Source organism: Tenrec ecaudatus, chromosome 5, assembly GCF_050624435.1.
Source record: "Tenrec ecaudatus isolate mTenEca1 chromosome 5, mTenEca1.hap1, whole genome shotgun sequence".
NCBI classification, from domain to species: domain Eukaryota; kingdom Metazoa; phylum Chordata; class Mammalia; order Afrosoricida; family Tenrecidae; genus Tenrec; species Tenrec ecaudatus.
Genome location: NC_134534.1, coordinates 8,029,829 through 8,056,509, shown reverse-complemented (window position 1 = coordinate 8,056,509; position 26,681 = coordinate 8,029,829). Strand labels below are relative to the sequence as shown.

Here is a 26,681-nt window from a genome sequence, read left to right as displayed (position 1 = left end):
CATGTAGTCAAGGAAGATCTGGGATAGAGCGGTGACATTTTTCTCCCCTAAAAGAAGTATCTGTTTGTTAAGCCTTCCCAGGAGCAAGAGAGAGGGGTGGGGGTGAGATGTGGAGGGGTGGGGGGCAGGGACTCCATATTTATATTTTTAATGTTGGAGGAATTTAGATCAGTGATTCTGCCGAAGGACTGTTGTGAGATAATTTGCCCACGGCTCGCTCGGTTCCGTTCAAACACAGCTGTACGTTCTTTCTGTCTATATTTGGAGATGGAGTGACTGATGGCTAGCACTAACCATCTGCAGGAGGAGGGGTAGGGTGGGTGAGAAGAGGAGCAGGATGTGCAATAGCTGCATAGCTGGGGGCTGGGCGTGAGGAGAGGCCTCCCTAGTCTTTTCTAATCCTTCCTATTTGCCTAAACCTGACCTCTGAACCTTCGTGGTCACAAGATGAAATAGCATACGAGGTGAGTTTGTCTCTTCAATGTTGTCAGACTCAATGCCTCTCTATTAGAGGACAGATTGAGTAGCACCTTCTTCAAGGAGCGGGGGTGGCTCAGTGGGTACTACTTGACTGCTAACCAGAGGTCAGCGGTTCAAACCCACCCTATGCTCCCCTAGAGACAGATATGGCCAACTGCTCCCACAAAGAGCACGGCCTGGGACATCCCACGGGCATCTCTACCCTGTCCTACAGGGTCATGATGAGCCAGAGTCCACTGGCCGGCCATGTGTTTGGTTTGGATCACTGAAACACCCTCTTCACATGCATGCCTGAAATTATATGCATAGATAATGCAGTCAACCTACACACATGTTGTTGCTCGCTGTTACAGAGTTCTCCCCTGACTCACGGCAATCACAGGTGCCACAGGATGGAATTTCTCCACGGGGTTTTCTTGGCTCAAAGCTTTAAGCGAGCAGATTGTTAGGCTCTCTCTTCCATGGGGTGCTGGGGGGAACCTGTTAGCCTTTTGCTTAGCAGCTAACCTGACACTACTTGCTCCCTTTAACCTCCTTATTCATGTGAAAACAATATCATGATGAAATGTAACAATCTATCATATAAAGAACAAACAGGGACATAATTAATAATAATAACTAATACAGTCAACCTTCTGTATTACAGGGCCCACATCCATCGAGTCAGCCTGCGGCAGACAGAAAGTGAAAATGCCTAAAAAAAAATAAAAGCTTCCTGAAATATAGTTAAGTGGGAAAAACAATCCCTCGAAGGTGGAGCTGGAGCTTGAGGTGTGATTCACATAGCACACACCTCAGAGTGAGGGTTACGAGTGATCTGGAGGTGACTTCAAGTGTAGGGGAGGATGGGTAAAGGTGGGATTCAAGCACTTGGCATGTGAGGCTAGAGATTCCTTATAGGTGAACAGGTGATCTGAAAATACTGTGCCATTGGATATAAGGGCCTTGAGCATGTATGGGTTTTGGTATCCTCCAGGCTCCCAGAACCAGTCCCCTGTGGAGACCAAGGGATAACTGTGTGCATTTCATACAAGCATGTTCCGAAACGACACACAAAGAAACGCAATGAAGTTGTCATGTGCTCACAACTAAACTGAGATCTGCCTTGAATGCAAGAGCTTCCGGTGCCAAAAGAGCCTGATATGGTCTGTCCATGCCTCCAGCCTGTGAGCAGCCGGGTCACCGTTGTGAGGATTTTTTTTAGATGGCCATCAGCTCTTCGTAATGTTCCAGGAAAACAAGGGGCAGTGACACGGAGGCTTCATCCCTTGTAAGTGGAGTGTCTGAGCAGAGTAAAACTGTGAAAAATGACAAGACAAAACATTCATTGTATTCAGAAGGATAAGCAAGGAATTCCTGGAGGGTGCCAACGATGACGTACTTGACTACTAATGCGAAGTTTGGCTGGTAGGACCCACCCGGGTTTGCCTCTCAGGAAAGGCCCAGACATCTATTTCCAAAAGGCCCTGGCCTGGAAATCCCCTGGAAAGTAGTTCTATTCTGCAGTCTATGAGGCTGATTGAACAGAGGTGAGTCCAGGGTATGAGTCATGGCCTGGTGCCACTTGAGTTTGCGTCGCCACCTGTGAGAGATTAGTCAGCAGTTTGCATTTCTTCTCATCCCTCGGATCATGAGTTGCAATGGACTTGATAGCAATGGGGTTGGTTCAGTTTTCTGTGAACAACTTAGTTGAGGATCAGGCAACTGTAACCAGGTGTTAGTTTGGGTACTTTGGAGAAACAAATCCACAGAAACTCATGTATAAGAGAGAGTTTTATGTAAAGGGTAAGCGCATCTCAAGAAAATATCCCAACCCAGTGCCGCCCAAGCCCACTCATCCAACATTAACCCATATGTCCAACACCAATCCACAAAGTCCTCCATCTCACAAAACAGACACAATGATGCTGACTGAAGGAGGAAAGACGAATCAGTGAATGTGTAAACATCTCAGCGCTGGCAGGGTCCCCACATGGCTGCTCCAGCACCCTGGGCTGCATCGGGGTAGGTCCATGGGTCTTCTCCTTGGGGATGTCTTGCAGGAAGTGAGCCTTGCCAGCTAAAGCAGAGAACTAGCTAAGGCAGCTTCACCCTGGTCGGACCATCACAAAGCAAGAGGCCAAGAACTAGAAAGGCAAGGCTCACCGGCCATTTATCCCTCCACCCATCAATTAACCCCACATGTGTTTATCTGCCAGGTTGGCACAATAAACTAACTACCTCACCAGGTTTTTCCACCTATGATGTTTGAAGAAATAGTTAAAACTCAGGTATAACTTGGGGGTGAGTCTTCCTGTTATGCCATGCGGGATGTCCAGGAAGGGTTCTTGGTGGTGCAGTGGATGAAGCATCAGGCTAACTGAACGGTTGGTACCTTGAGCCCACAAACCACGTCAAGGGAGAAAGATGAGGCTGTCTGTTGCCACAAAGAGGTACAGTCTTGGCCACCCTAAGGAGCTGTTCTATTCTGTCCTAGAGGGTCCTATGAGTTGGAACTAAATGGATGGCAGTGCTTTTTGTTTTGTTTCTAAGAGTTTGGACCTTTGCTCCTAATATGAGCCTGGTCCTTATCTCCAATGTGACAACTAAATATCTTTCCCCTCCCTGTTTCCAAAACATCCTCGACTCTGTTGAGAGCCACTCACCTGCACAATTCACTCAAACAAAGAATCATTTACACACGACCTCATTCCATTTCCTCTTTGATTTGCATGATTGGAATGGTCCCTTGTTCAGTCTCCATTTAATGGGAAGAATCATCTTTCTACAATTCCTGGTACTTTCTCCACAAACATGGAAGATTAAGATGTGTGTTATTCTTTATATGTCTATATGTTTTAAAACAACCATCTCAACATTTCAGCGGGTAATAACACCAGTGTTTATTTCTGTCATTGACCAGACTGTGGGTTTAGCAGGGATTCTGTTGCTGGAGACCTTATTTTGAACATTAGCAGCTTGTGATACAAATGCTTAGTGTAAGAATCTACTTAGGATAGCTGAAGCTGGACATTAGCTTCAAGGAAGATTGAAAATGTGTGTTTTTGACAATTTTATCTGACTTAGTAGGTTTTGACGCTGCCTCCAAGAGTCCTAAAGTGAATGTATCTGTCATTTTGGGATAGGTTATGCTATACACCAAATATACCCCCAAATCTTGTTCCCTTAAAACAACAAATACTCTCTCCCTTCTCTCTGTCCATTGTAGGTTAGCAGTGAGTTCGGGGCTCAATATAATCAATCTAGAATACACACACTTTGGGACCTGTCTTCCCCTCTCATGCAGGTTTTCTCCGTGCCTAAGACCGTAAGCTGGATGAACTGGCTTTTAAAATGACCAGCTCGCTGTGGCACTGTATACATCTAATTTAGTTTTATTAGTCCAAACCAATCCCAAGGCCACAGATAATTTGGGTGAGAGTTGAAAGTACAATCCTACCATGTATCAAGAAAGAAGATTCTCCCCAAACATGGAACATGAGTTCTGATACCAGGTACAAACAAACAAACAAACATAAAACCACAAAAAGACGACTGTCTTTTGCAGGGGACGTTGCATTTTGAAGACTCGAGAGGCACGGGGGCACATGGGGCACAGCAGGGAGAGAGCGAGTAGAAAAGACACCTTATCTCGACATTGCTTTCAATGGGTTCATTTGCTGGTTTTCCTCCACTAGACCCCACAGCACAAGCCATCTTCAGGGCCGAGCTTGACGGATGGAGTCCGAGTTGAACAGTTTTGCTCTCACTACCTGCTGCTTGCACTGCCTTGTGACTTTGTAATATCACGTATCTGCCTTCTGTATCAGAAGGACCTCTTACAAGAGGGAGGGCAGTGTAGTTCTGTCAGCAACAAAGCACTCATTCAATAGATGTTTATCTCACAGCAACCATTTGCTCTCTTATGAGGGTGGTTTATTTAAGAAAGGATGTAAGGCACCTACAAAAGTTTGTCCAGGGGATGAGGAGTTTTAGAACTCTGGTATTGCGCAATGTTATTCCATGGGTTTTTGGTCTTTATCTGTCAAAGGTCAAACACTCTACAGGCACCAATAGAATACCAGCGTCCCTCCCGCTTGCCTTTAACCACCTGCCGCAAAGCCCCGCCTCCCGAGGACGATCCTCCAATCGGCTGCTCTGCCCGGGCCCAACCCTCTCGCGTCACGTGTCGCGGCCAGACCCGCTTCCGGCGCGTCGCGAGCAGATGACGTCGCCGGGCCGGCGTCGCGTCAGGGCCGGCGGCGGTGGCGGCGGCGGCTGCGGCTGAGGCGACGGCCGCGTACGCCGAGCGGGTTTGAGGGCTCAGACCCGGCTCCCTCCCGCGCGACCTCGGGCTCGACCCGGCGCCGCGGCCCCGGCTCGCTCCGCTCGCGCTCCCTCCCCGCGGGCCGCGGTCTGGGCGGAGGCGGAGGCCCGGGCTGGCCGCCCTGTTCGTGCCCCGGCTCGGCCCCGGACGGCCCGGCTGCTGTGCGGAGAGGAGGCCGAGTCGGTAAGAGGTGGCGGCGGCGGCGGGGCCGGGAGCCCGCCCGGCCCCGTCTGGCCCCCGGGGCGCCCCCGCGCCGGTGTCTCTCCGGCCCGCTCCCTGCCCGCGTCCCTGGGCGCCACTCGCCGCCCTATTGTCTGGGCGCCGCCGCTCGCGCTCCCTCCCTTTCCCCCTCCCTCTCCGGGCGGGGGCCGGACGCCTGTCAACCTGGGCGCCCGCCGAGCCCTTCCTGCTGGGCGGCCTCCCGCCGCCGCCGCCTCTCGTAGCCCCTCTCGCTTCTTCACTTTCTCCGCGTCTCTCGTCTTTTTGGTCATTTTCTCTTCTCCGCCACTTGCCTTTGGCCCCCAACTCAACACCCTCATTCCTTTTTTATTTCTTCCCTTCGCCTCACTCTCCGTTCCCTCGCCTGGATCCTTCTCCATCGCCTGTCTGACTTGGTAAAAGTTCCTTACAACAGATCCCCTCCCCGGAAAAAATGAGGAAACTTGCAGAGTTTCCGAAATGATGTCGGGGATTCGGTGCGTGCCCTAACTTTATCACTTATTACAGGCTCTCTGTCCGATCCTAGAAAATGTTAGTGTAACCGTTGAGCCCTGCGGGGTTCCTGGCGGGGAAACCCGAGAAACGTGGATGAGATTTCCGCAAAGAAATTTAAGCAGTCGTGCCCTGATACTTTGCAAGCTAAAGAGTCTGGTTTTATTTTAAAAGTGTTTAGACGTTTTATTTTTACATCAAATGTACCCTTCCTGAGCAGAGACTCCTGTTACATTGTTACTGCTCCCGTCCGTGCTGATGCATAAAAAAAATCGTTGCGGTCCAGTAGATTCCGCCTCCTAGCGACCCCTTGGACAGGGTGGAGCTGCCCCAGGGGGGTTTGCAGGCCTTCATCTGCCATGCTTTTCTCCTGTGGAACAGCTGGTGGGTAGGGACCATTGACTTAAAGGGTTAGTGAGCCAGTGCTTAACCAATGTGCTCCCCCCCTGCCCCCATAAGAGGCGCATTCCCAGCCCCCTCCCTACCCACGAGTGCTTACGTTTGATTTTTACAGTGAAGGAAAATAAGTATTGATGCTATTTTCTTCCCTTGCCCATCAGATTCTTTCAAAGAGAGAGGAAATGGCAAGTAGACTTTGGTTTGCTGTTAATGTTTTGTCTATTTTGAACCGTGTGACCAACCCATCTTTAGAAAAATGATAATTTATGTGTGTATGTTCTCTCCTAAAAGCTGTCAGGGATCATAATGACTATACATGTTTTGTAACATAAAAACAAATGTTTTGTGAGTCCCTGCTGTTCCTGAATTGTCATAGGTATACATTTCTGCCTAGACTGTCTCCAAAGGCCTTCAGATTTTTGAAGTCATCAAGGCTTCTTTAGGGAACTGGGGGGAGGGTGTGGCCCAAAGGCTAACAAGTAACCCCCTTGTGGATGCTCTAGGATGGAGAGTCGTGCGTAGTTTTCTGTTTGTTTGAACCTTGCAGCCACCTTTACTGTCAATATGGGCACTGTTAACATCCACCTTAGAAGGAGGGTGGTCTGGGTTAAAAGACCATCCCTTTGATTATTGCTTATTGGATGCGAAGCATATGTCCTTAGTCACTTTTATAGGTTAAGTGAAAGGGATTTAATGTTAGGTACAAGATGGGGGGATTTCTGGTGTTGAAAACTCCTGTTTACAGTAGGGAGTGCTGACCTCTTCACAGAAGGAGGAATACGCTCACGGCTTTGGTCTGTCTCTGGTGCCTCATCCAGTGTTTTGTATTATTAAAGCACTCATAATTATTTGTAAAAATGGGAAAATCTTGATGAATTCATTTAAGAATTTCACTTGGTCACAGGCCACGATATGCAATTATCTTAATTATTTTCCACTTCAAAGATTGGAGAGCATTTTGGGCCCTCAATGTGGGGAATTACCCAGAGTCTCTTCAGATGAAATGTAGAGCATATTTTGCAGTGCTCATGCACTCATTCTTAAATCTTGACCTTTTATCTTCCCTTTTTTCTTAACTTGCCACAAGGTTGCTTCCAAATATGTCATATGTGACCTGGCTATGTTTCTAATTGCTATTCAAATTCTTAAAAAATTGGCCATTATTGCAAGTAGCCATTGGCGTATTTAGTGTTCCCCATGTGTTTTTTTCTGTTCACTCACACCCGGTGCTATGCTCGGTTCTCTCTACTGTTTGTTTTAGGTCTCAGACCCTAACAGCCCTTTTTGTTTGTTTGTTTTTCCCTCAAGGCAGTGAAAAGCCGCCACTGAAGAAGAGAATCTCAAGATGAGTAAAAAGCCCCCAAATCGCCCTGGGATCACGTTTGAGATTGGTGCTCGGTTGGAGGCACTGGACTACCTACAAAAATGGTATGGCAATGTGAGCTTGTACCCCACAGCCACTATCTGCAGCCTTCCCTATGTCAGCTAACTGCACACCGAGGGTAGCAGACACGTCAGTTTTGAACACACACATACATGACTTCTCCCTTTCTTTCCCTCTCTGCAGCAGAAGAGCCCTCCGTTTAGTATTGAGGAAGCACTCTCTTCAGGGGAGGTGTCTGAGGATGGAAAGTAAGGAAGGGTAGTATCCACTGGAGTGCTTACTGGAGCTGGCTCCAGAGGGGAGGACACCCAACTTTGAGGTAGCTTTTGATGTATGAGGAAACCTTCAGAAGGCAGAGCCCATGTACAGCGGAAATCGGTCAGAGAGGGAAGAGGAAAAGGCACTGGTGTTCCCTGCTAGAGAGGGACAGATAGAACAGCACCCTGTCAGAGGTGGAACACTTGAAAGACCTGAGGCAGCAAGTCAGTCCCGTTGAGTCCCAGCTCTGCAGGTTTTACAGTAAAGTTGCTTTCTTGGCATATGCCAGAGGTGGTCTCAAAAGCCACCAGGTATGTGAAGACCCTTCAAAAAAGTTTATTGAGTAATTTCATTGTCTTTTAATTCCACTTTCCCATCAGTTTTTTGAAGTCCCCTTGAATTAATGGTTAGCATAGTACATTATTTTTTTAGCCATGTACACTCTCAGAAATGTCCTCACTATTCTGTGTCTCACCAACAACCAAAGATAGGCCCCCTGCACCCTCCACCAGAGGGCACTGACATGCCCCTGCCCGCAGTACTAAATTCAGGGTCTCGGGGAGGTGGGCGGTCCTCTCGGATCTGATCTGCATGGATCTTCTCACTTGGCTGGCTGTCTCTGGTGAGTGGTAAGTGTAGGTGACATAGCACGGCCCTGATCGAGTGTGCTGGGAAAATGGGAGCGCTGGAAGGGGCAGAGAGGAACCAGCACACAGGGCCACAGTGGGCTGAGTGGTAAACCTCATCCCAGGGATGCCTGCCCCATTTGGGCTAGCTGGCCATGCCTCTCTGCTTCCTGGGAAGAGGTCTGTAGGTGCCCTTCTATTACGCACCTTGGCAGGGCTTAAGGGGTGGCTTGGGAGTGGTGGTAGTGGTGCTGCTGCTGCTGACTCAGCTCCTCTGAAACCCTTTTATTTAATGTGGGTGGGGGCCTAGTGGTTTAGCCACCCCAGGACTTGTTCTGCCAGTCTCATTGTCCTTCTCTGTCACTAACTGCCTTAAGATCATGGTTGGCATTTTGTAGACTGGGTTTTGATTGATGTGCAATCAGTCACCTGCCTGTGTTGGCAGTGGCAGGCAGTGAGCTGTTGTTCAGTCGTAACATTTTAGTCTGCACTTGGCATTGCAGTTCTGCAGACGTCCCTGTCCTGTCTCCCCATCCATCACCCTCCCTACCCCCTGACCTCCCAGCATTGTGGACTGGCTGGGGCTCGGCTTTGGGACAGTTTTAAACTACATTCTGAGGTGGGGAGGGGCCCTTATTGGGCCTCTTGGGTCTCGTTGGATTGTTATTTTTTCTTGCAGGGACAGGGGGTGGTGGGCTTAGTACTTCTTGCTGGGTGGGGAGCATTTAGTGTCCTTGGCGGGTCTGGGATGCACCTGAGTCTCTGGCTCCTCTCATCTCCCTTGAGTGGCCTGGTTGCTCTGGCCAGCTCAGAGCAGAGAACTAGCCTTTCTGCTTGGCTGCGCTCTTGGCACACTGCATTCTAGTTGTATCCTGTTGGTGGGCAAAGGCAGAAAGAAAAGCCTTTTTTTGGCCCAGCTTTCATTTGAAGTTATTCTCTTGTAGTACCAGAGCAATGAGCACAGGTAAACCTGCAGACATTTTAAGGGTGAGTCCCTTGAAACCCTACTTTGATAGACTCATTGGAGACCCAAGGCATACGCCACCTGTTACCATCACTTTAAAGAGTGATCTACTTCTTCGCAAGTCTTTCCTAAGTCAGTCCGTCCCACTTTTTAATGTCTTACGTGTCATACTTCATTTCTACTGAACTTTTTTCTCCTTTTAATTTGGACCTTCTCTGCTGCAAAAGACAGAGACCCAATTCATAGGAATGTATTGAGAAGAAACACAATTCATACCAAAGTCTTAGGAACAAACCCAATTGATGCTTCTGTGTTGAGAAGGGGAGATTTGTCGGTTCATATAGCGGAGTTGTCCTGAGGGATTCGAGGGGTGGTAATGTCCTATCTTTTCTTAAACTGAGGTTATGTGTTTCTATTTAAAGCTGTTTCCACAGCTCCTCAGACAATCCAGTATTGTTAAGTGTTGTCGAGTCAGTTCCAACTCGAGAGTCCTGTTACTTTGGAGCCCATTTTGGCAACCTCTGTGTCCGTCTGTCTGGTTGAAGGCTCTCCTCCTTTTTTCTGCCTCTCTACAAGCATGATGTCCTTTCCCAGGGACTGGTCTCTCCTGACAGCATGTCCAAAGTGCATGAGAGAAAGCGTCTCACTATTCTCATTTCTAAGGAGCATCTGGCTGTACTTCTTCCAAGATAGATTTGCTTGGTCTTTTGGCAGTCCATGGTACCTACAGTGTTTTTTGCCAGCAGTACAGTTTAAATGCCTCATTTTAGCTGCATTCTTTCTTATTTGATTGAAGTTCTTCATATAAATCTATGGTCAGGTGTAAGTATGGGAAATTTCAGACTGTTAATAATTTTACATTACTTGCTCTTTGGGTTCCTTCTCAGGTTAGGGCCCTTGGTCTGGATGTAACTGGTGACATAGTGACTTTACTGAAAGCTGCTCGCCTTCAGTGCGAGGTAAACGTGATGGCTGAGTGCGGCAGGCTAAGGCAATGGTGCTGTCGAGGCTGTCCTTCATACTGCGTGTGGTTAGCAGCGGGCCAGAGCCCTCGGCCACTAGATGCCAGGAGTACCCCCCTTCGTCAAGTCAGTAAAGGCAGCTCTAAGTTTTACCTAGTGCATGGTGGTGGGCAGGTTCACCCCATTCACGATCCAGTGCAGTAGCCCAGCAACAAAAGATGCCAGTTTGGTCAGGAATTGACTCTTTGGTTCTAATTTGACTGAAAGAAGCTCTTTCCTCAGAAGACACACTGCCCATCTCGGTGAGACACGAATATTGTTAATCTTAGTCTTGTTCTAAGGATTGACTGACCCACAGGATTAGTCACTAATTGGGATGGTACCCCTGAAAAACTACAATAAGGCCTTGAACTATATGTGTTCCCAAAAGTAGAAGTTAGTTCAGCTGAAACTTTGTCACTGTGGAAGCCAAGGAGAGTATTTTAAGCAGGATTAACTCAGGAGCCCTGGTGGCATAGTAGGTTTTGCTTTGGACTGCCAACTACAGGGTCAGCAGTTTGAAACCACCAGTTGCTCCTCGGGAGAAAGATGAGCCTTTCTACTCCTGTAAAGAAAATCCACAGTCTCAGAAACCCACAGGGAAATTTCTATCCTGTCCTCTGGACTCACTATCAGTCAGAATCTACTCAATGACAATTGTTTTTAAAAATGAGTATCTGCATGGCTTGTCACTTTAACCAAGAAGAAAATATAATCAAGATATATAGTCTTGGCATCATTGACTCAATGTGTGCTTATTGGGTTTTTATTTGATGTTCTTGGTCTTGTTTTTAGTAAGCCAGGCCTTTATGGTAAAATAGTTCAAAAGCTATTGAATTTATGTTTAACACTCTGCTACACACACACACACACACACACACACACACACATACTTTTTTGTTATTGAGATTAAAAAGGGAATCCTTTTACAATCAAGAAGCCTGAGTGGATAGTCCCTAGAGTATGGTACTTGGAATTTCAGAGAACAAAAGGAAGTTGTAGCTAAGTTCATTGCCTTATGCTTTCCATCCAGACTTACCTTAGTGCCCAGCTAGTGTAGCTGCCCACCTTGGTGGTGCTGTCAGGTGTGTTTGATGGCTAACATGAAGGTAAAACACTAGACCCTCCTTACAGATTGACAGCCTCTGACATGCTATGTAGGGTTGCTATGGGTTAGAATCCACTTGATGTCAGTGGGTTTGCTGTTGTGGGGGCAGCTAGGGCAGTATCATGCAGATGTACTCATTGATGATGTTTGGGTTGTATTTTAATGACCCTGATAGTAATGGGCTCCTTAATATAAGTAAATATTAGCCAGAATAATTAAATATAATTTTTTATTTATGAACTCAATTATATCGAGATTTTAGCATTCTGCTGCAGGTGTCTTATTAATTTAAAAGGAATTAAAGAGTCTTGTACATACTTTTGGTCGATAATTCAAAGGTGTCATTTTTTTTTTATTGTGACTTTGTTTCTTAATAAACATTGTCTCATGTCCTAATTAGCCTTGGGTGATGCTGTAATGGAGCAGTAAGCATTTTAAGTTGATTCATTTGTTATAAGATGAAGTGGATTTTATTTGGGACACCCAAATTCTGTGGGACTTGGTGCCATTAACAGATTTTATTTCCATATGGAATACTAAGTTTTATTTATATTATTCATTTTCTGAGGTCCATGCTATATTGTCTATAAATTCAGAAACCTTTACCCGATGATCAAATAAAAGTGAGCCATCAAGGGACACTTTGGCATTCTCGTGAGGAGCAAAGCAGTTACTTAACGAAAATGGATGAGGACAATATCCTTTCCCTTCTCTCCCTCTGCATCTTCTCTCTCTCCTCCCTTCCTTCCTCCCTTCCTTCCTTCCTTCCTTCCTTCCTTCCTTCCTTCCTATCTTCCTTCCTTCCTCCCTTCCTTCCTCTGTTCCATTGTATCCTTATTGAATGCTTATGTTTCCTCTCGATGCAGCTCCGTGTGAACAGCGTGAATTCTAGTATGACATACTGTAGTTTAAGCTACCGCAGGTTTTGGATGGGGAGGGAGAAGCCGTCTTTCAAACATTGTTTGCTTTCCTTAAACTGAAGACAGCTACAGCAAGCAGCATCTCTTTTGTTGAGGAGAGAGCTTGCATATCACAAGTGGATACATTACCCTTTTCTAATGAATGTAAGTACAATCCGTCCCATGTTTTACAGAGAAGGGGGCCCTTCTGGGAACAGGGTGATGGTGGGACACCCAAAAAGTTCCTTTGTGTGTTTTACGTGTTAAATATTCATCCCATAAAGAGACAATGCTTTTGAGTATGCGCTCTCAAAATAAAGGGATCTACTTTAAGTAAAAAGAGTTAAAATGAGACTATGAGCCCCCCCCCCACTGTTAGTGTAGGCTGGATTTTATAAGAAGACACAATCTATATTTCTTAGGAAAAATACAGAGCCAATCACACTGCATATTCTCTAAAGCTCAGAGAATTCATCCTTGAAAATTAAATGGGCACTCCATTTTTCCACGCACGTGGATTGATAATTTTTTTTTTCTAGTGTCACTTTCCTACTGCCTTAGTGCTTGTCGGCACTTTGATCACTTACCAGACCTCCAAGCACGGCCAGGAAGCTCTGGGGAGGCAGCCAGCTCCAGTTCCGTGAGGTGGTGTGTGATACACGAGTCTCTTCTGCAGTGACGATCCTCAATTCTAAATAGTCTGGGCCTTTAATCTTGCAAAAATGATTATTTTTAAATGTTAGCACTCTGTGTAAAGACTTTGATGTGCTAGTGTTTATAATTAACATGGCCAAATGTCTTTTGTCGTCTCCATCATATTTTCCCTCATAACTTCGGCACAATGCAAACACTGACAGAGAATTAATAAGCCATTGAGGCACATGCAAGGGAAGATGGAGAGTTGAATCATTAATCTCTTGGTGGAGGGAGTCTGAAGGCCTCAGTGTGCATATTTTTTAAAGTAGCTTTTGTTGTTGACTTGAGTAAGAGGTGAAACGTCATTGCAGCAATGATCCTTTTGTGGTCATAATGAAATCTTCATATATGCAGAGCTTTACAGCATCCAGAGAGCCTTTGCAAATATTAGCATAGCCAGTCCTCCTGAAGATTGCTCATTAAGAAAAGTAATACAATGAAACGGGCTTTGAATACTGATTTAATTTCTTTCTTTTCATTGGACTTTAAATAGCTGCTCTGTGGTGAGTGATTTAATTATGGAAACCAGAACCAGGGAATACTATACTCTGGTGTTAGTTTCAAATGAAATTTGGGATTCAGAGTCAACCACCAACATTTTGTTGCGTTCTAATCCTTGGACTTCAATTAGAATGTTTCTACTTAGTATTTCCCCCTGGAGCTAAAGGAAATTTTATAGCACAGTCTAACTTTTTCATTGTCAAATACCATTTCTACACATTGAAAGTTTTTTTGAGCTAAATGGAACATTTGCAAACAGGAGTTTTTAAGATGTTCAATTAAAAGAATTTGCTGCCATCGAGTCAATGCTGACTCTTGACGACACTGTGGGTTTCTGAGACTGCAACTGCTGATAGGAGCAGAGATCCCAGCCGTCCTCCTGAGGAGCTGCTGGCGGTTCCCAACTGCCCACCATGCTCGCGGCCCAACGTGTCACCACTCTGCTCCCAGGGCTCCTAAGCTGTGCACAGACTGAGCTAGTATAGGTGGGCAAGCTGAGAGAAGTTTGGTTGTAGCAAGTAGAAATACAGATACTTCTATAAATTAACGGTATTTCTAAGTGAGGATTTCTGGATTTTAATTGGGTTGGGCTCTTTGAAGGAAAACTTTGGAAGAGATGAATTTTGTGTGTTAAGTTTAGGTAGGAAAGTGCTCTTGAAAAGTAGTATGTAGATCAAATGTTTAAAATGAAAATGTACTTAAATCATATTAAATCAGTTTGAAATTTGAAGAAACCTTAAAATGAATACTTTGAGAGTTCCCCACCCCAGATGAATAAAGTCGATTTGCTTTTTTCTAAATTTATATTACTGAACTTGAATGCAACTTTGTTTAAATTGCCCAATTTAAAAAATCTGATTTTAGCTGTAGACGCAGAAAAATGTAATGGTCACATGTTTTATCTAGAGACTTCAGATTAAAGATCCTTTTTGCAGAGGATTCAAGTTCAACTTTTGAGATTTTTGTTTTTTCTTTTAACTTCATAGATTCTTTACATCCAGACAATCACATGTTTTGAATCTTCAGGTTCAAGTGAATTGTTTTGGGAACTATCAGACCTACACCTACCCACCCGCAGGGCAGTGCTTTAATTTTTAAAATACCCTCAAAAGAAAGACTTGTACAAGTCACTTTTTAACAGTCCTATGAAGCCCTGAGCCAAGGAGCCCCGGTGGTGTGGTGGTTACTCTGGGCTGTGATCAGCAGCCTGTGGGAGGAGAACCAGGCTTTCTACTCCCGCATGCATGTACTGTCGTGGAGACCTACAGCTGGGTCACTGCGAGTCAGCACTGACTCAGTGAGAAGAAGCCCTGGTGGCCAGTGTGTTATTGATTGAGTCAGTGGCTCATACTCTGCAGGACAAAGATGAGGCTTTCTACTTGTGTGAAGATGTTGAGGTCTCAGAAACCCAGCTCTGTCTTGCAGGACTGTTGTGAGTCAGGATTGACTCAGTAGCAGGGGGTGTGGCTTTAAAGATAAGAAACCTCTTCTCCCAGTCCCCCTCAAAAAAAAAAAAAAAAGCTTAAAAGCAAATTAGAATTACAGGTGGGGTGGACATGCATATTTTAACTGCCATGGCTTCGCCCTAATATGCCCTATCCAGGCTCTGCAGTTTTTCCTATCATTGTTGATCCAACTTCTTATTCCTATCCTGGGGGCCCTCAATGTTTTCTTATGCTATTTAATACTGAATGGTGAGGAAGAAGGGACTGTTTGTATTAAAAAAGTAATGGGAAGGCAGAGGATGTGGGCACCGTGGACTGCTGGTCTGCCTTGAGCTCTGGGAGTCGGACTTTTCTCCGCCAGTGCCTTTCTGACCAAGCTGCTTTGGTGGATGACCTTCGAGGCCTCTCAGTGCCAAACTCAAGGCTTTTTACCTAGTTTTTGTTTCCTTTGGGATGCCAGCTTCCTTCACGGCACTGCTACAAGGATAAATAGAATCCAGGGGGCAGAAGCGAGGTTGTAGGCGAGGATTTGGAGTCAAATGTGGTTCATTTTGCATGACTCACCAGACTGTTAAGAGGGTTTTCGAGGTGCATAGCAGTAGAACCAAATAATCACTTCTTGAATTTATATTCAGGTATTGTTATGTATTCTCCAACACCTGTGAACTGGCAGTGGACCTGCACTGCACTGTCTGCCCTGTGTGGACGAAAACATCACCGTCGTCTTACTCGCTGCTCTCTGCCCTCTCAGACCCTGCCTGGTTCCAGAGGGCTGGAATTCTGACCCCTAGTTGATAAACTTAACAAAGCATAAGTTATTCATGGTTAATTGTGGATAGGCTATTATGACATGATTTACATAGTGATTAAGGCTTGGTAGAAAATCTTTAGTATCTCTTGAACTTCTTAAAAACACGTCAGGTTGGGTATAATCTTTAGCATTGTTAGCTGAGGTTCTGAGATAAAGGGCTGTCTTTGAGCTATGTTGTAAGTACTCACTCCTCTAGGACCCACAGCCGTACAGACCCATTCTCTGACGCCTTGAACCTTGGCCAGCACCCAGGCTGAGCCCTCAAGGGCCTAGCTCTCACAGGATACAAGTGGTGGGGGCTAGAAGGCCCCACGTCTCCCACAGTCTTGGAACACTGTTGGGGCTGGAATTAAGGCTTACCTTAGAATTGAAACTTCGAGCTCATGATTTCCTAGTCTCCTCCATCAGACACAAACTTCTAAGTTCCTGGAACCACAAGCTTACTGTGCGGTATGTACGTTCACATAATGGGAAAGGTCTGATCAAGAGAAAGACAGTTTTCTTTGCCTATATTGACATAGGTTGAAGTCCACCCATTGTATAGCCTACATGATCTGCTCATTGTGCATTGGTGAATATCATCCCATATGATGGCTCGTGATACTTGACGTTCGTCCTATTGCATGAAGTCCACTAGTTGGGGCATTATTGATGGCCTGAGGCCGTCAACACCACTGAAAACAATGCTTTGAAATTGTGGTTTAGCTGAGTTGATAGAAACAGCACCAGTGTTTCCTAAAGGTTCTTAATTTTGTTTTAAATGACCGTGAGTAGAGTGAGAAAACATCAGTTAAGTTCAAGTATTGTTAGTGCCTTTGATTCTGTTCTGACTCAGAAGAGAATGCAACAGAACACAACACTGCCGGCCCTGTGCCATCCCCTTGACTCTTGTTTGAATCATAGTGTTAGTAATAGTGGTTTTCTTTCTTTTAGGATATAAACAAGTGGCTGAAAAGACAGTTTCATTTTTCTGTTCTTCCTGAGTTCTATTTAATATTTTAAAGAATTCTTGACTCCCCCACCTTCTACAGATGGCTAGTCAGCCAGCACATGACATGTTTTGGCTTCTCAAAGTACAGATTGATACACAAGGCTGATGTCATTTTGGTGATTATAGTTACCTTGGCTTTGGGAGGTAAAGAAGCCCTGGTGGCACTGTGGGTTAAATGTTGGGCTTCTTACCCAAAGGTTACCACTTAGGACCCACCATCCACTCTGAGGTGGTTTGTTTCTGGAAAGATTCACACCTTTCAAAGTCCCGGTGAGCAGTTCTGCTTTGCCCTGTAGGGGCTCTGAGTTGGGGTTGACATGGTGACCATGGGCTTGGGATGCAGCTTGTTGCAGTGGGAGCTGAAGAAGGACGGTGGCCGGGTGCATTATGTCTTGGAAGTCTGTTTTCTCATGGCTAAAAATAAACCTGCTTTGACCAAAGCCTTTTTTTCTTCAAGTTCGTTATGGTTAGGCAGGTACTGAATAAGTGTGAGCTTCTTAAATGAAATGATGTGTGGACATATAATTCACATACTGTACATTTCAGTGATATAAGCATACTAAAACGAGTTGTGCAGAGACTAAATATTTTTGAAAGGTGACAGCCGTATCTTTCTCCTTGGGAGCACCTGGTAGTTTTGAAACACCTTTAAGTTGTCAGCCTATTTCTTAACCCATTGTGAGACCAGTGTTCCTTTGAACAACCTGTTATTTTCTGTTTTTTTAATCATACCATGCTAGTTGGAGCTTTTTAAAAATCATATTAAGAAGAGTTGTACTATGATTAGCTCCTCCTTTCTTCCCAACCTCTCCTGCCTTGCCACTGTTGTTAACCAGTCGGTTCTGACTCATAGCGACCCATGCACACAGAACAAAACACTGCCAGTCCTTCGCCATCCTCACGATTGCTCTTAGTTTGAGCCCACTCTTGTAGCCACTGTTTCAATCCGTCTTGTGTAGGGCCTTGCTCTTCTTTTGCTGCCCCTCTGCCAACCACGACTAGTCTCTCCTGACAGCATACCCAAACTAGGGGGGACCGGGTCTCAGCACCCTGGCCTCTGGGACATTCTGGGTGTACTGCTTCCAAGACAGATCTGTTTGTTCTTTGGCAGTCCGTGGTACTGTCAGCATTTTTTGCCATCACCATAATTCAAGCACATCGATACTTCTGTCTTTGTTATGCAGGGTCTGTGTTTCACACTCATAGGAGGTGATTGAACATACCATTGGCATGAGTGTTTCAGGCCTGCCTTAGTGCTCACATCAGTTTCACGCTACTATGCATTGACTTTTGGTGTCTTGACTGGTGCTTCCATGATCATTGATTGTGGATCAAGCAAGACAAAAATCCTTGACAACTTTAATCTTTTCTCCATTTATTATTATTATTTAAAATTTTTATTTTGTTTTATTGGAGGTTCTTACAGCTCTTATCACAATCCATACGTACATCCATTTTGTCAAACACATCTTTACATAGGTGGTCATCATCTTTTTCAAAGCATTTTCTTTCTACTTGAGCCCAATGGTGTTTTCTTTTTAAAATCATTTTATTGGGAGCTCGTACAGCTCTTAATTTTACGTGTTTATTCACTGAACTTTCTTTTTTTTCTTTATTAAAATTTCTAATTTCAAAATAATTATAAGTTCACAAGAAGGTACAAAAACAATACATTTAGCTTCCCTTAGTGGTACTATCTGAACTTGCCATAGAGTTGATTCCAACTCATAGCAAGCCTATAGGACAAGGGAGAACTGCCCCCATAGGGTTTCCACGGCTATAACCTATGTTTTTTACCTTTTAATTGGCACCGAATCCACATATCATACAATTCAGTAGTTCAGTCATATCAAGAAACATTGTACAGTCATTGCCACAATCAGTTTCCGAACATTCTCCCTGATGGTTAAATCGCCTTTAAAATGAGTGTGTAATCACAATCCGTTCTAGTACTCCCTCCCCCTCCCACCTTCGTTGTTTTATTCTCCAAATCCCCTCACCCTCCCTTTCTCCCACCCTTTGTCTCCATTTATTGTGACGTTACCTATTTGTCCAATTGTGAGGATGTTTGGTTTCTTTACACCAAGTTGTAATCCATACCAAAGGCTGCATTCCTTGATCTTCATCAGCAATGTTTCAAGTTCTCCTCACTTTCAGCAAGAAAGTTGTTAGTAAGCCTTCCTCCAATCCTGATTTTCCATTTTTCTTGATGTATTCCAGCTTCTCTAATTATTTGCCATGCCCCTGGGTGATTAGTAATCCAATTATTGTCTCTGTAGATTTTTGTATCCTAGATTTCACATACAGAAAATTATTTAAAACCCAAAAGGTAAGAAAAAACCCCAAGAAATCCAACAACAATGACAAAACAAAACAGAAAAACCTCAATTGATATAAAGCAGAAATTATTAAGAACAGAAAGTCTGATACAGTTTGATTTCTGATATAGTTCCCTCTTTTGGATTTGGATTTTATAACTTAGAATTCTTGAATCACATAGTCTGGTGTGCTGCTTCCATGTGGTCTTGGTTGATAACTCATTTAGGTGGCTGTTTGTTTTAAGACAAGCTCTTAAAACCTCCCACTATTCTTTTTGGTAGCTGTGCACCATCTGGTTTCTTCGCACTGTTCTGCAGCACCCAGATCTTCAGTGAGCTCTTCATGAGAGCTAGAGTAGGACGGTGTCATGAGAGTGGACATGCAATACAATTGGAAGATTAGTGGCCACTGAATTTTATCTTAGGGGTTGAAAATGAAATAAGGATGCTACTGGTCAAACCAGATTAACAAATTTCATTCTTAAAATAATTTTCATCACTTCGGTAACAAATCATTTTCAAGGGTCTTAAAAGTTAAGTTGCTTTCCTTTCTCTTCTCAAATGACTTCATTTTAATATATTTTTTCATAGTAGGGTGTGATCAAGATGAAGTGTACTTGGGTTTCGAGAAATCTTAAGGTATTTTGCTCCCAAACCTTTTTATGAATTGATGGAGGGCATATTTTTGTATAGTATAATAAAAGCTGTTTGCTAACCATTAGATGAACACAAACCAGGTCTAGGCATTTTATTTGCACAATGCAAACAAATGAAGTTTTTAAGAACAAATAGATTTTCATATGGTTTATCCACCCCCACCCCCCTTAGAGACACGTTTGAGGCCTAGTGGGTTACATTTTGGGCTGTCAAAGTCAGGAGTTCAAACCACTAGCTGCTTTGAGAAAGAGGATGCTTTCTGCTTCCATAAAGATTTACAGTCTTGGAAATCCAAAGGATTGGAAATCTGCACTGTTGTCTGAAGTCACTGTGAGTCCGAATGTACTCGATGGCAGTGTGTTTGGTTTTTGAGTTTTTTTGTGTGTGCCCCTTTGCGAAGGTCTTTTATACAAGGGAACTTCAGAAAGTTTGTGAACATTTTCTATTATCTTTTAATTCCATATCCCACAAGCTTTTAAGAAGTTCGCTTGTATTTGAAACCTGTAGTAAACGTGTAGAAGCTGAAAACAAGATACCAGTCGCAAGATGCAGAATGAATAATTAAAAGCCCTGTAATTGAGGACCGCAAACCTGAGTTTGGACAAGCAACACTTAGGACTTGAGCAGATTGGTTGAACTTTTTGGCGCGCTCATGTTCTCCCTGTAGAAACTAGGCACTCTGCTAGCTCTTCATTCTGCGAGCTCGTGGAGGCTTGGGCACGGCCGTGCATATTCCGAGAGATGAGTGTCGTGTCTGGCACATGGTGATGTAGCTGCTTTGGAGTTACCTGAGACCCTGAGCCATAGGCCTCTCTGTGGCTGATGTTTGGAAGTAGATTGCCAGGCCTTTCTTTCTGGCTTGCTTACTGTGGAAGCCGCTGAAACTTGTTCCTCATCCTAATAACATATGCCCCACCACTGAGCGATGAGTAGTGATGGTGTCTGCGGTGCTTTGCCTGGGAATCTGCCTGGAAGGCCAGAAATCCACGTAGCTACCAAGCACTAAATAAATGGCATTGTTAATGATAACATTAAATTATCTTGGGAAATCAGAGCCTAATGGGAAAGAGTCAGTGCAAACCCTTTAAGCTTTAGCTAGCGAACATATACCCATGTATGATTCTGGCTGCCCTGCGCTTAAGCACTTGGCTGCTAACTGAAAGGTTTTAAACCTTTCAAACCCATCAACTGCTCTGGAAGAAAGATGTGACAATCTGCTTCCCTAGAGATTTAAACATCCTTGAAAACGGGAGCTCTGCTCTGTCCTAAAGGGTCATTAGGAGTTAACACTGAGCAGCAATGGGTGTAGGTTTTTTTGTTTTTTTGTTTTAGTGTGTCTCAAAACAAACCAACCAAAACCCTTCGTGCCATCAAGTCCATTTGTATTCATAGTGGCATTTAGAGCAGAGAAGAACTACTCCTGTGGGTTTTTATGTGAGTAGAAAGCCTCATCTTTTTCCCTTGGAGTTGCTGGTGGTTTTGAACTACTTCATGTTTATATTGATAAGACACTAAAAAGTCCCTAATCAACTATAACCCTGTTGGCAAAGTTCTAATACTTTAGGTTGCATACTACAAGGTCGCCAGTTCAAGACCACCAGTTGCTCCGCTGGAGAAAGAAGAGGCTTTCTACTCTTGTAAAGAGCTGGTCTCAGAAATACACAGGGGCCATTTCTGTCCTGTCCCATAGGGTTGCTATGAGTCAGAAGAGACTCAGTGGCAATGGTTTTGATGATTTAGTTTAAAATCAACTATATGCCAGACACTGTACTAGTTATAAGACCAGGCACACATAACACCATTATTCCAGTGGAAATACCCATGACCATCTCCCACTATACAAACCAACCGACCACCCGGAATGCCTGCCTTACTGTACTCAAGTGTCTTCCTGTAGTACGTCTTTTACTCAAAGTCTAGTATCTCCATCTTATGTTTTTCCAGGCTACCCTGACTCAACTCTACCTAATTATGCCAGCAAAAAATTAGAACACCAAATAGCCCTGGTGACATAGTGTTGGGCATGCGTTGGGCTGTGAACCAAAAGGTCAGTAGCAAGTTTGAATGAAATCAGAAGGGGGTTTGTTTGTAGTGTACTTTAGAAAGACACCTGGTATCTGAGACAACTAGATTTTAAATTCTAGAGGATTAGTGAGTGGATGGGAGAAAAATGCTTTTGAAGACTAGTAAACCTGTTCAGAGAACATAAAAGTGCTTCCTGCAAGCTGCGAGTGCTGAAGGGCTGTAGGCTGCAGGCGTGCCATGTGCTTGCTTTGGGCTCGACTGTGCTTTTATTTTTTGGTGACCATCCACACTGTTCCCATTTGGAATTTGCACACACTTTGTTGCACTTCATACAGTGGGTCAGGATCCGCTTTCACTGTGCTCTGCCGGTCTCCGATCCTGTCCATGGTTTGACTGTGGGCGCTCCCAGGCGATAGTCTTTATTTCATGTGCCCTCTACCAGATTAGCAGCTGCTGCACCGATAGCATCTCGGGATCTTTTGCTCTCCACTGTTGCCATTTGTCTGGCATTTTTTTAAACAAAGAGCTGGAGTTGTCCGTATTTTTTCCACCTGCCCAGGAGCAGCTGATGCCTCTAGCTCGTCTGTCTCAGGGAGACGAGATGTGGCTGGTGCAGACTAGCTCCTTCCTGGTGTTTACGGTACCTTCTGACGCCAGTGTGTTGACTCCTGTGGTTGTGGATTCGGCCTCCTTGCACCAGCTTTGAGTCAGCAGGTGCTACTCCTCCCTTCACTGGGATCCCCAGTAATTTCTGTCTAGCATATCATTCTCCTGAGAGTAGCGCGTAAGGCAGTTCATCGACCTTTCTTTCTTGCTCCTCTCATACTTGTTAGCCATTGTTTTTGTGAGCATGGTGGCATGCTCTCACTGTGGAAGACCTTATCCATAAACTTTTGAAATGAGTGCTCGACTGCTAATCGGCGTTCAGTGGTTAGAACCCACCAACCACTCCAAGGGAGAAACATGAGGTCGCAGTGTGCTTGCATGCAGATCTCAGTCTTGGAAACCCCCTGGCGCATTTCTCCTCTGTGGGTGTCACCTCTGGGCAGCACTGGGCAGCACGTCTGTTGGCATCAGTCGACTGCCCTCAACTCATAGCCACCTCGTAGGACAGAGCAAGATGGCGCCTTGGGGTTTCTAGGACTGCAGAGTCCAGCGGACAGCCAACCTCCTCTTTTTCGTGGGGAGCAGCTAGTGGGTTTAAATAGCTGACTTTGCAGGTGAACATTTAATATTTAGCCCCACACTGCCAAGTCCGTGAGTTTGAAATTGTACTTCAAGTGTTTCTCCATTACTATTATTTTAAAGCGTAATCACCTTGTCCAACGGAACCTCTGCTCAGGTACTTTTTTCATGTTGTCATGTGTTGGTGGTCATCACAACTCAGAGTAGCCTTGTATGACAGTATAACCGCCACTGGGGTTTCCAGGCTGGGATCTCTCCGGGAGCAGGTGGCTTGGCTTTTCTCTGGAAGAGCTGCTGGGTCGGTGTGAACTACTCACCTTCCAGTTGCAGCTGGTGGTTGAACCATTGTGCCACCAAGACGATGTTCTGTGTTCTGCTGCGTAGTGTCTTCACGGGCTGTTACCGAGTGCTGTGTTTGAGTCTCGCTCCGCTTCCAGCTGGAATTTGCATTTTCAATTGGAACAGTGTTTAATGGTTGACAGATCTTTTAACTAGTACAGTATCTGGTGTGTAGTTGGGTTAGGGACTTACTACTTGTTGAATGAAATTGAATGAATGCAGAACCGTGTATTTCTTAGTTTTCATAAATTAAAGTATTGTCCTAGCACTGTAAATATAATGTGCTATAATTTGTACTTAAATCTTGCAAATTAAATAACATTGGGGTAACTTGTTAAATTAATACTGCCATTTTGTTTTATCAAGGACTTACTCAGAGGATTAGTTCAGGCTCAGCTCAGGTCTCCTCGTGACTCTGCGGGCTCTCCAGACCAGTGGTTCTCAAGCTTTCTAACACCTCCACCCTCTTAATACAGTTCCTCATGTTACGTTGACCCCCTAACCATAAAACTATCTTCGTTGATACTTCATAACTGTAATTTCGCTACTGTTATGAATTGGGCGACTCCTGTGAAAGGGTCATTTGACCCCCAAAGGGGTTGCGACCCACAGGTTGAGAACTGCTGTTCGAGGCCATTTGGTTGGGCCTGGCCTTGCTGGTGGAATTGTGATCCCAGCAGTGAGTAGCTAGCAGCTGCCTCTCCTGCAGTGAAAGTGCAGGACCTAGTGTATTAGGAATTGGACTCACTGTCCCCTTCCTTTATCCAGAGAGTAAATGATATCAGTCAGACTAGGTGACAGGTCAGACCAGTCAGATGGTTAGTCCTTGCCATTGATTTCCATAACCCGGGAGATTCTAGTGTTGGTGGAGCTGCACGCTGACCTCGCTTCCTTCTGTTTTCAAAGGGTAGTCATGTGTTGAAAGATAATGTTTGTCTTCCAGAAGTTATCAATAAAATAGACTTCAATAATGCTGTTTCCCCTTTTTATTTTTTTGTATTTGATGAGAAATCCTTTGAGAATCAGGTTAAAGCTGTAAGCCCTGCTTCAAAGAGCGCACTTTTACAGCTGCCCCAGTCACACAGCATTTTGCTTTCCCTCTGGGATTTGGCAGGTCCTCATCGGATGCATCTTGTAGGGGTGCCCTGGAAAACGTGGTGATGCCAGACGGGACTGGGGTCAACTTATCTTTGCATTTAGCTCCTGCTGCTTATTGACTTGCAGGATTCTTCCTGCAGAATCCACAAAGACTGCTTTTTGAACTGTGTTGTGCGAGTGGGAGGGGCCAGTGACAGTATGTATTGGGTATGTCGAGAAAGTGCTAGACAAGGACAGAGAAGGTGAAATCATTTTTATTTACTGAGAAGTACTAGCCTTGCCTTACTCACTGGTTACAGCCATGGTTTTCCTGGACCACTGGGAGACTTTGAGCACACTGGTTGGCCAAGGATCCTGAGAAATCAGCCGAGAGGTGGCACTAGTAGAGTGGCAAGTATACAAATTCTATGAGGTTCACCAGCACATAGTCAGGCTTTTTTAGTATTTCGGAATTTTGCTTGCTCACACTTAGCCTAATGAAAAAGCTAGAAAGAACATGTTTGAGGGTGAGTTGTTTTTCTTCCCATGTTGCTGAGGGTCAACGATATGTTTTGGCTACTTTCTCCAAGATTTAAGACCACATATAAAAGGCAAAGGAGAGGAAGGAGTACTCGAGCCGTTGGAGGCAGGTTCTTCTACATATGTCACCTTCGTGTTAACAGTGCCCGCACACCTTGGTGGGATTGCAGCGGGGAAGACAGGCAAGAAAGTGGGTCGCATTTCGCAGTAACAGGTGATGAGGGGAAGAGAGCTCTGTGTAGAATCATGAATTGAGGGGTGCCGAAGGATGCTTCTAGCAAACTTCCCCTTTCTGTACTTTCCCCCTTGTGTTTTCTTCTTATCTCAGTTTAAATCCTGGAACTCCAGTGTCTTGTTTCTCAGATCCTTCCTTGTCATTCATACATGTCCAGAGCCTTGCCCTTACAGACCTGTCCAAACAAATACCTTAGGTGCTACTGAGTTGGCTCCGACTCACAAGGACCCAGTTCTGTACCATCTTCCCAGTTGTTGTGTTTGCATTCACTGCCGGAATCTCTGCATCAGTCCATCTTGTTGAAGGCCATTTTTGTCTTCGCTAACACTACTTGACTGGGCATGATGCTCTTCCGGGACGGGTCCCTCTTGATGACAGGTACAAAGCATGTGAGCTGGAGGTCTTTCTTCGAAGGGACATCCTACTGTATTTCTTAGAACACAGATGGGTTTGTTCTCCTAGCAGTCCCTGGTATATTCCGTATTCTCCAACACCACGATTCAAAGGCATCTGTTCTTTGTTTATTTCCCTTCTTCACTGTCTAGCTTTTAAAGATATTGGAGGAGATTGAGGGCTCTGCGTTAATAATCCAGCCTTTCAATTTCAGAAGAAAAGCTTACATTTTGCTCACAGTCAGTTATAATAGAGCTAAACAAGCACATCAGAGAAATGGGGTAGTTGAGGATAGAAAAACATTTGCCACTGTGTTGTTATGGTGGGCCATCTGCTCTCGGGAATCATCTTCCCATATAGAACGATAGTACTTATGTGTTGGGCTGTAAAGAGTTACAGCTTCGGAAATTTAAAGGGGAAACTGACCTGGAAGAGTTACAGTATCAGAAACTCAAAAGGGAAACTAACCTGTCCTATAGGATCGCTATAAAGCAGCACTGACTTGATGACAATGAGTGTGAGATCGATGGGATTGCAGTCTTAGGAATTGCCCAAATTTAGCGAAGATCTTGATGTTAGGATGTTTTCTCCCTAAAAATATAACAAAATCAAGTACCGGCTTTGAACGAGTCTCCTTTGTCTTTAGAATTAAGGCTTGTGGCATTTGATATCAACGCCCTTTAGGCATCTGATTTCCTACTATTCACTCCCCTTTATTCCTTAACCTACCATGTAGCTGAAGAGGATGCCCTTCACGGGTTCCTTTCAGTGCCCCTCCAGTGTAATTCTGAGGTCCTTGAGAACAGAATCCTTTTCTGCTTATCTCTGCGTCCTGCCCAGCCAGTCCATCTCCTAGTGTAGCATCACTGGGCAATGACCGAGTAGACCATCTGTGCTTTGGGTATCTGCTTTGTGTTCTTCCATGCCATAAGTTCTGTGGGCCTTCCTAAGTGCCTTGGGAATGCAGGGCAGACTTCATTGGTCTGTGTAAGTAGTGGGTGCTAACCCTTTGTGCCACTGGAACTACGAGACGTCAGTCACTGGAAGTAGTTTACATTCTTTGCTGAATTGAAACCTGTTAGAAGAATAAAGCTGCCTGGGCCATCTTCACTTTGAGATATGTCTGAAATACACAGCACTATATAAGATTAACATTTGGAGGCACCTTAGATAATAAACAACCTAACTTTTTATTCTCAAATGGGAAGGTACGGTGATAAGTGAAGTCAGAGGCTCGAGCTGTATTTTGAGGGAAATTGAGCCATTTTCCCAGTTGGGAGATGGTTTCTATATCAGTTGAGTGACTCGTGAGTGTTGAAAAGTAAGCTATGA

At 44.7% G+C, this 26,681-nt stretch overlaps 1 protein-coding gene across 11 annotated transcripts in view; it reads left to right on the top strand.

Annotated features, from left to right (window-relative positions):
* Window positions 1-4,702: 4,702 nt before the first annotated feature.
* The window catches only part of PHF20L1 (PHD finger protein 20 like 1), a 69,486-nt gene continuing 47,507 nt past the window's right edge, over window positions 4,703-26,681 (top strand). For 8 of the 11 annotated variants that reach the window (XM_075549245.1, XM_075549244.1, XM_075549242.1 and 5 more), the window contains exons 1-2: window positions 4,703-4,969; window positions 7,205-7,324. In XM_075549245.1, coding sequence (XP_075405360.1) covers window positions 7,242-7,324 — 83 coding nt within the window. In that variant the 5' untranslated portion in view covers window positions 4,703-4,969; window positions 7,205-7,241. Of the gene's footprint in view, window positions 4,970-5,120; window positions 5,482-7,204; window positions 7,325-26,681 lie in introns of those variants that run through there. The other 3 variants (XM_075549249.1, XM_075549248.1, XM_075549239.1) reach the window with 2 other exon arrangements.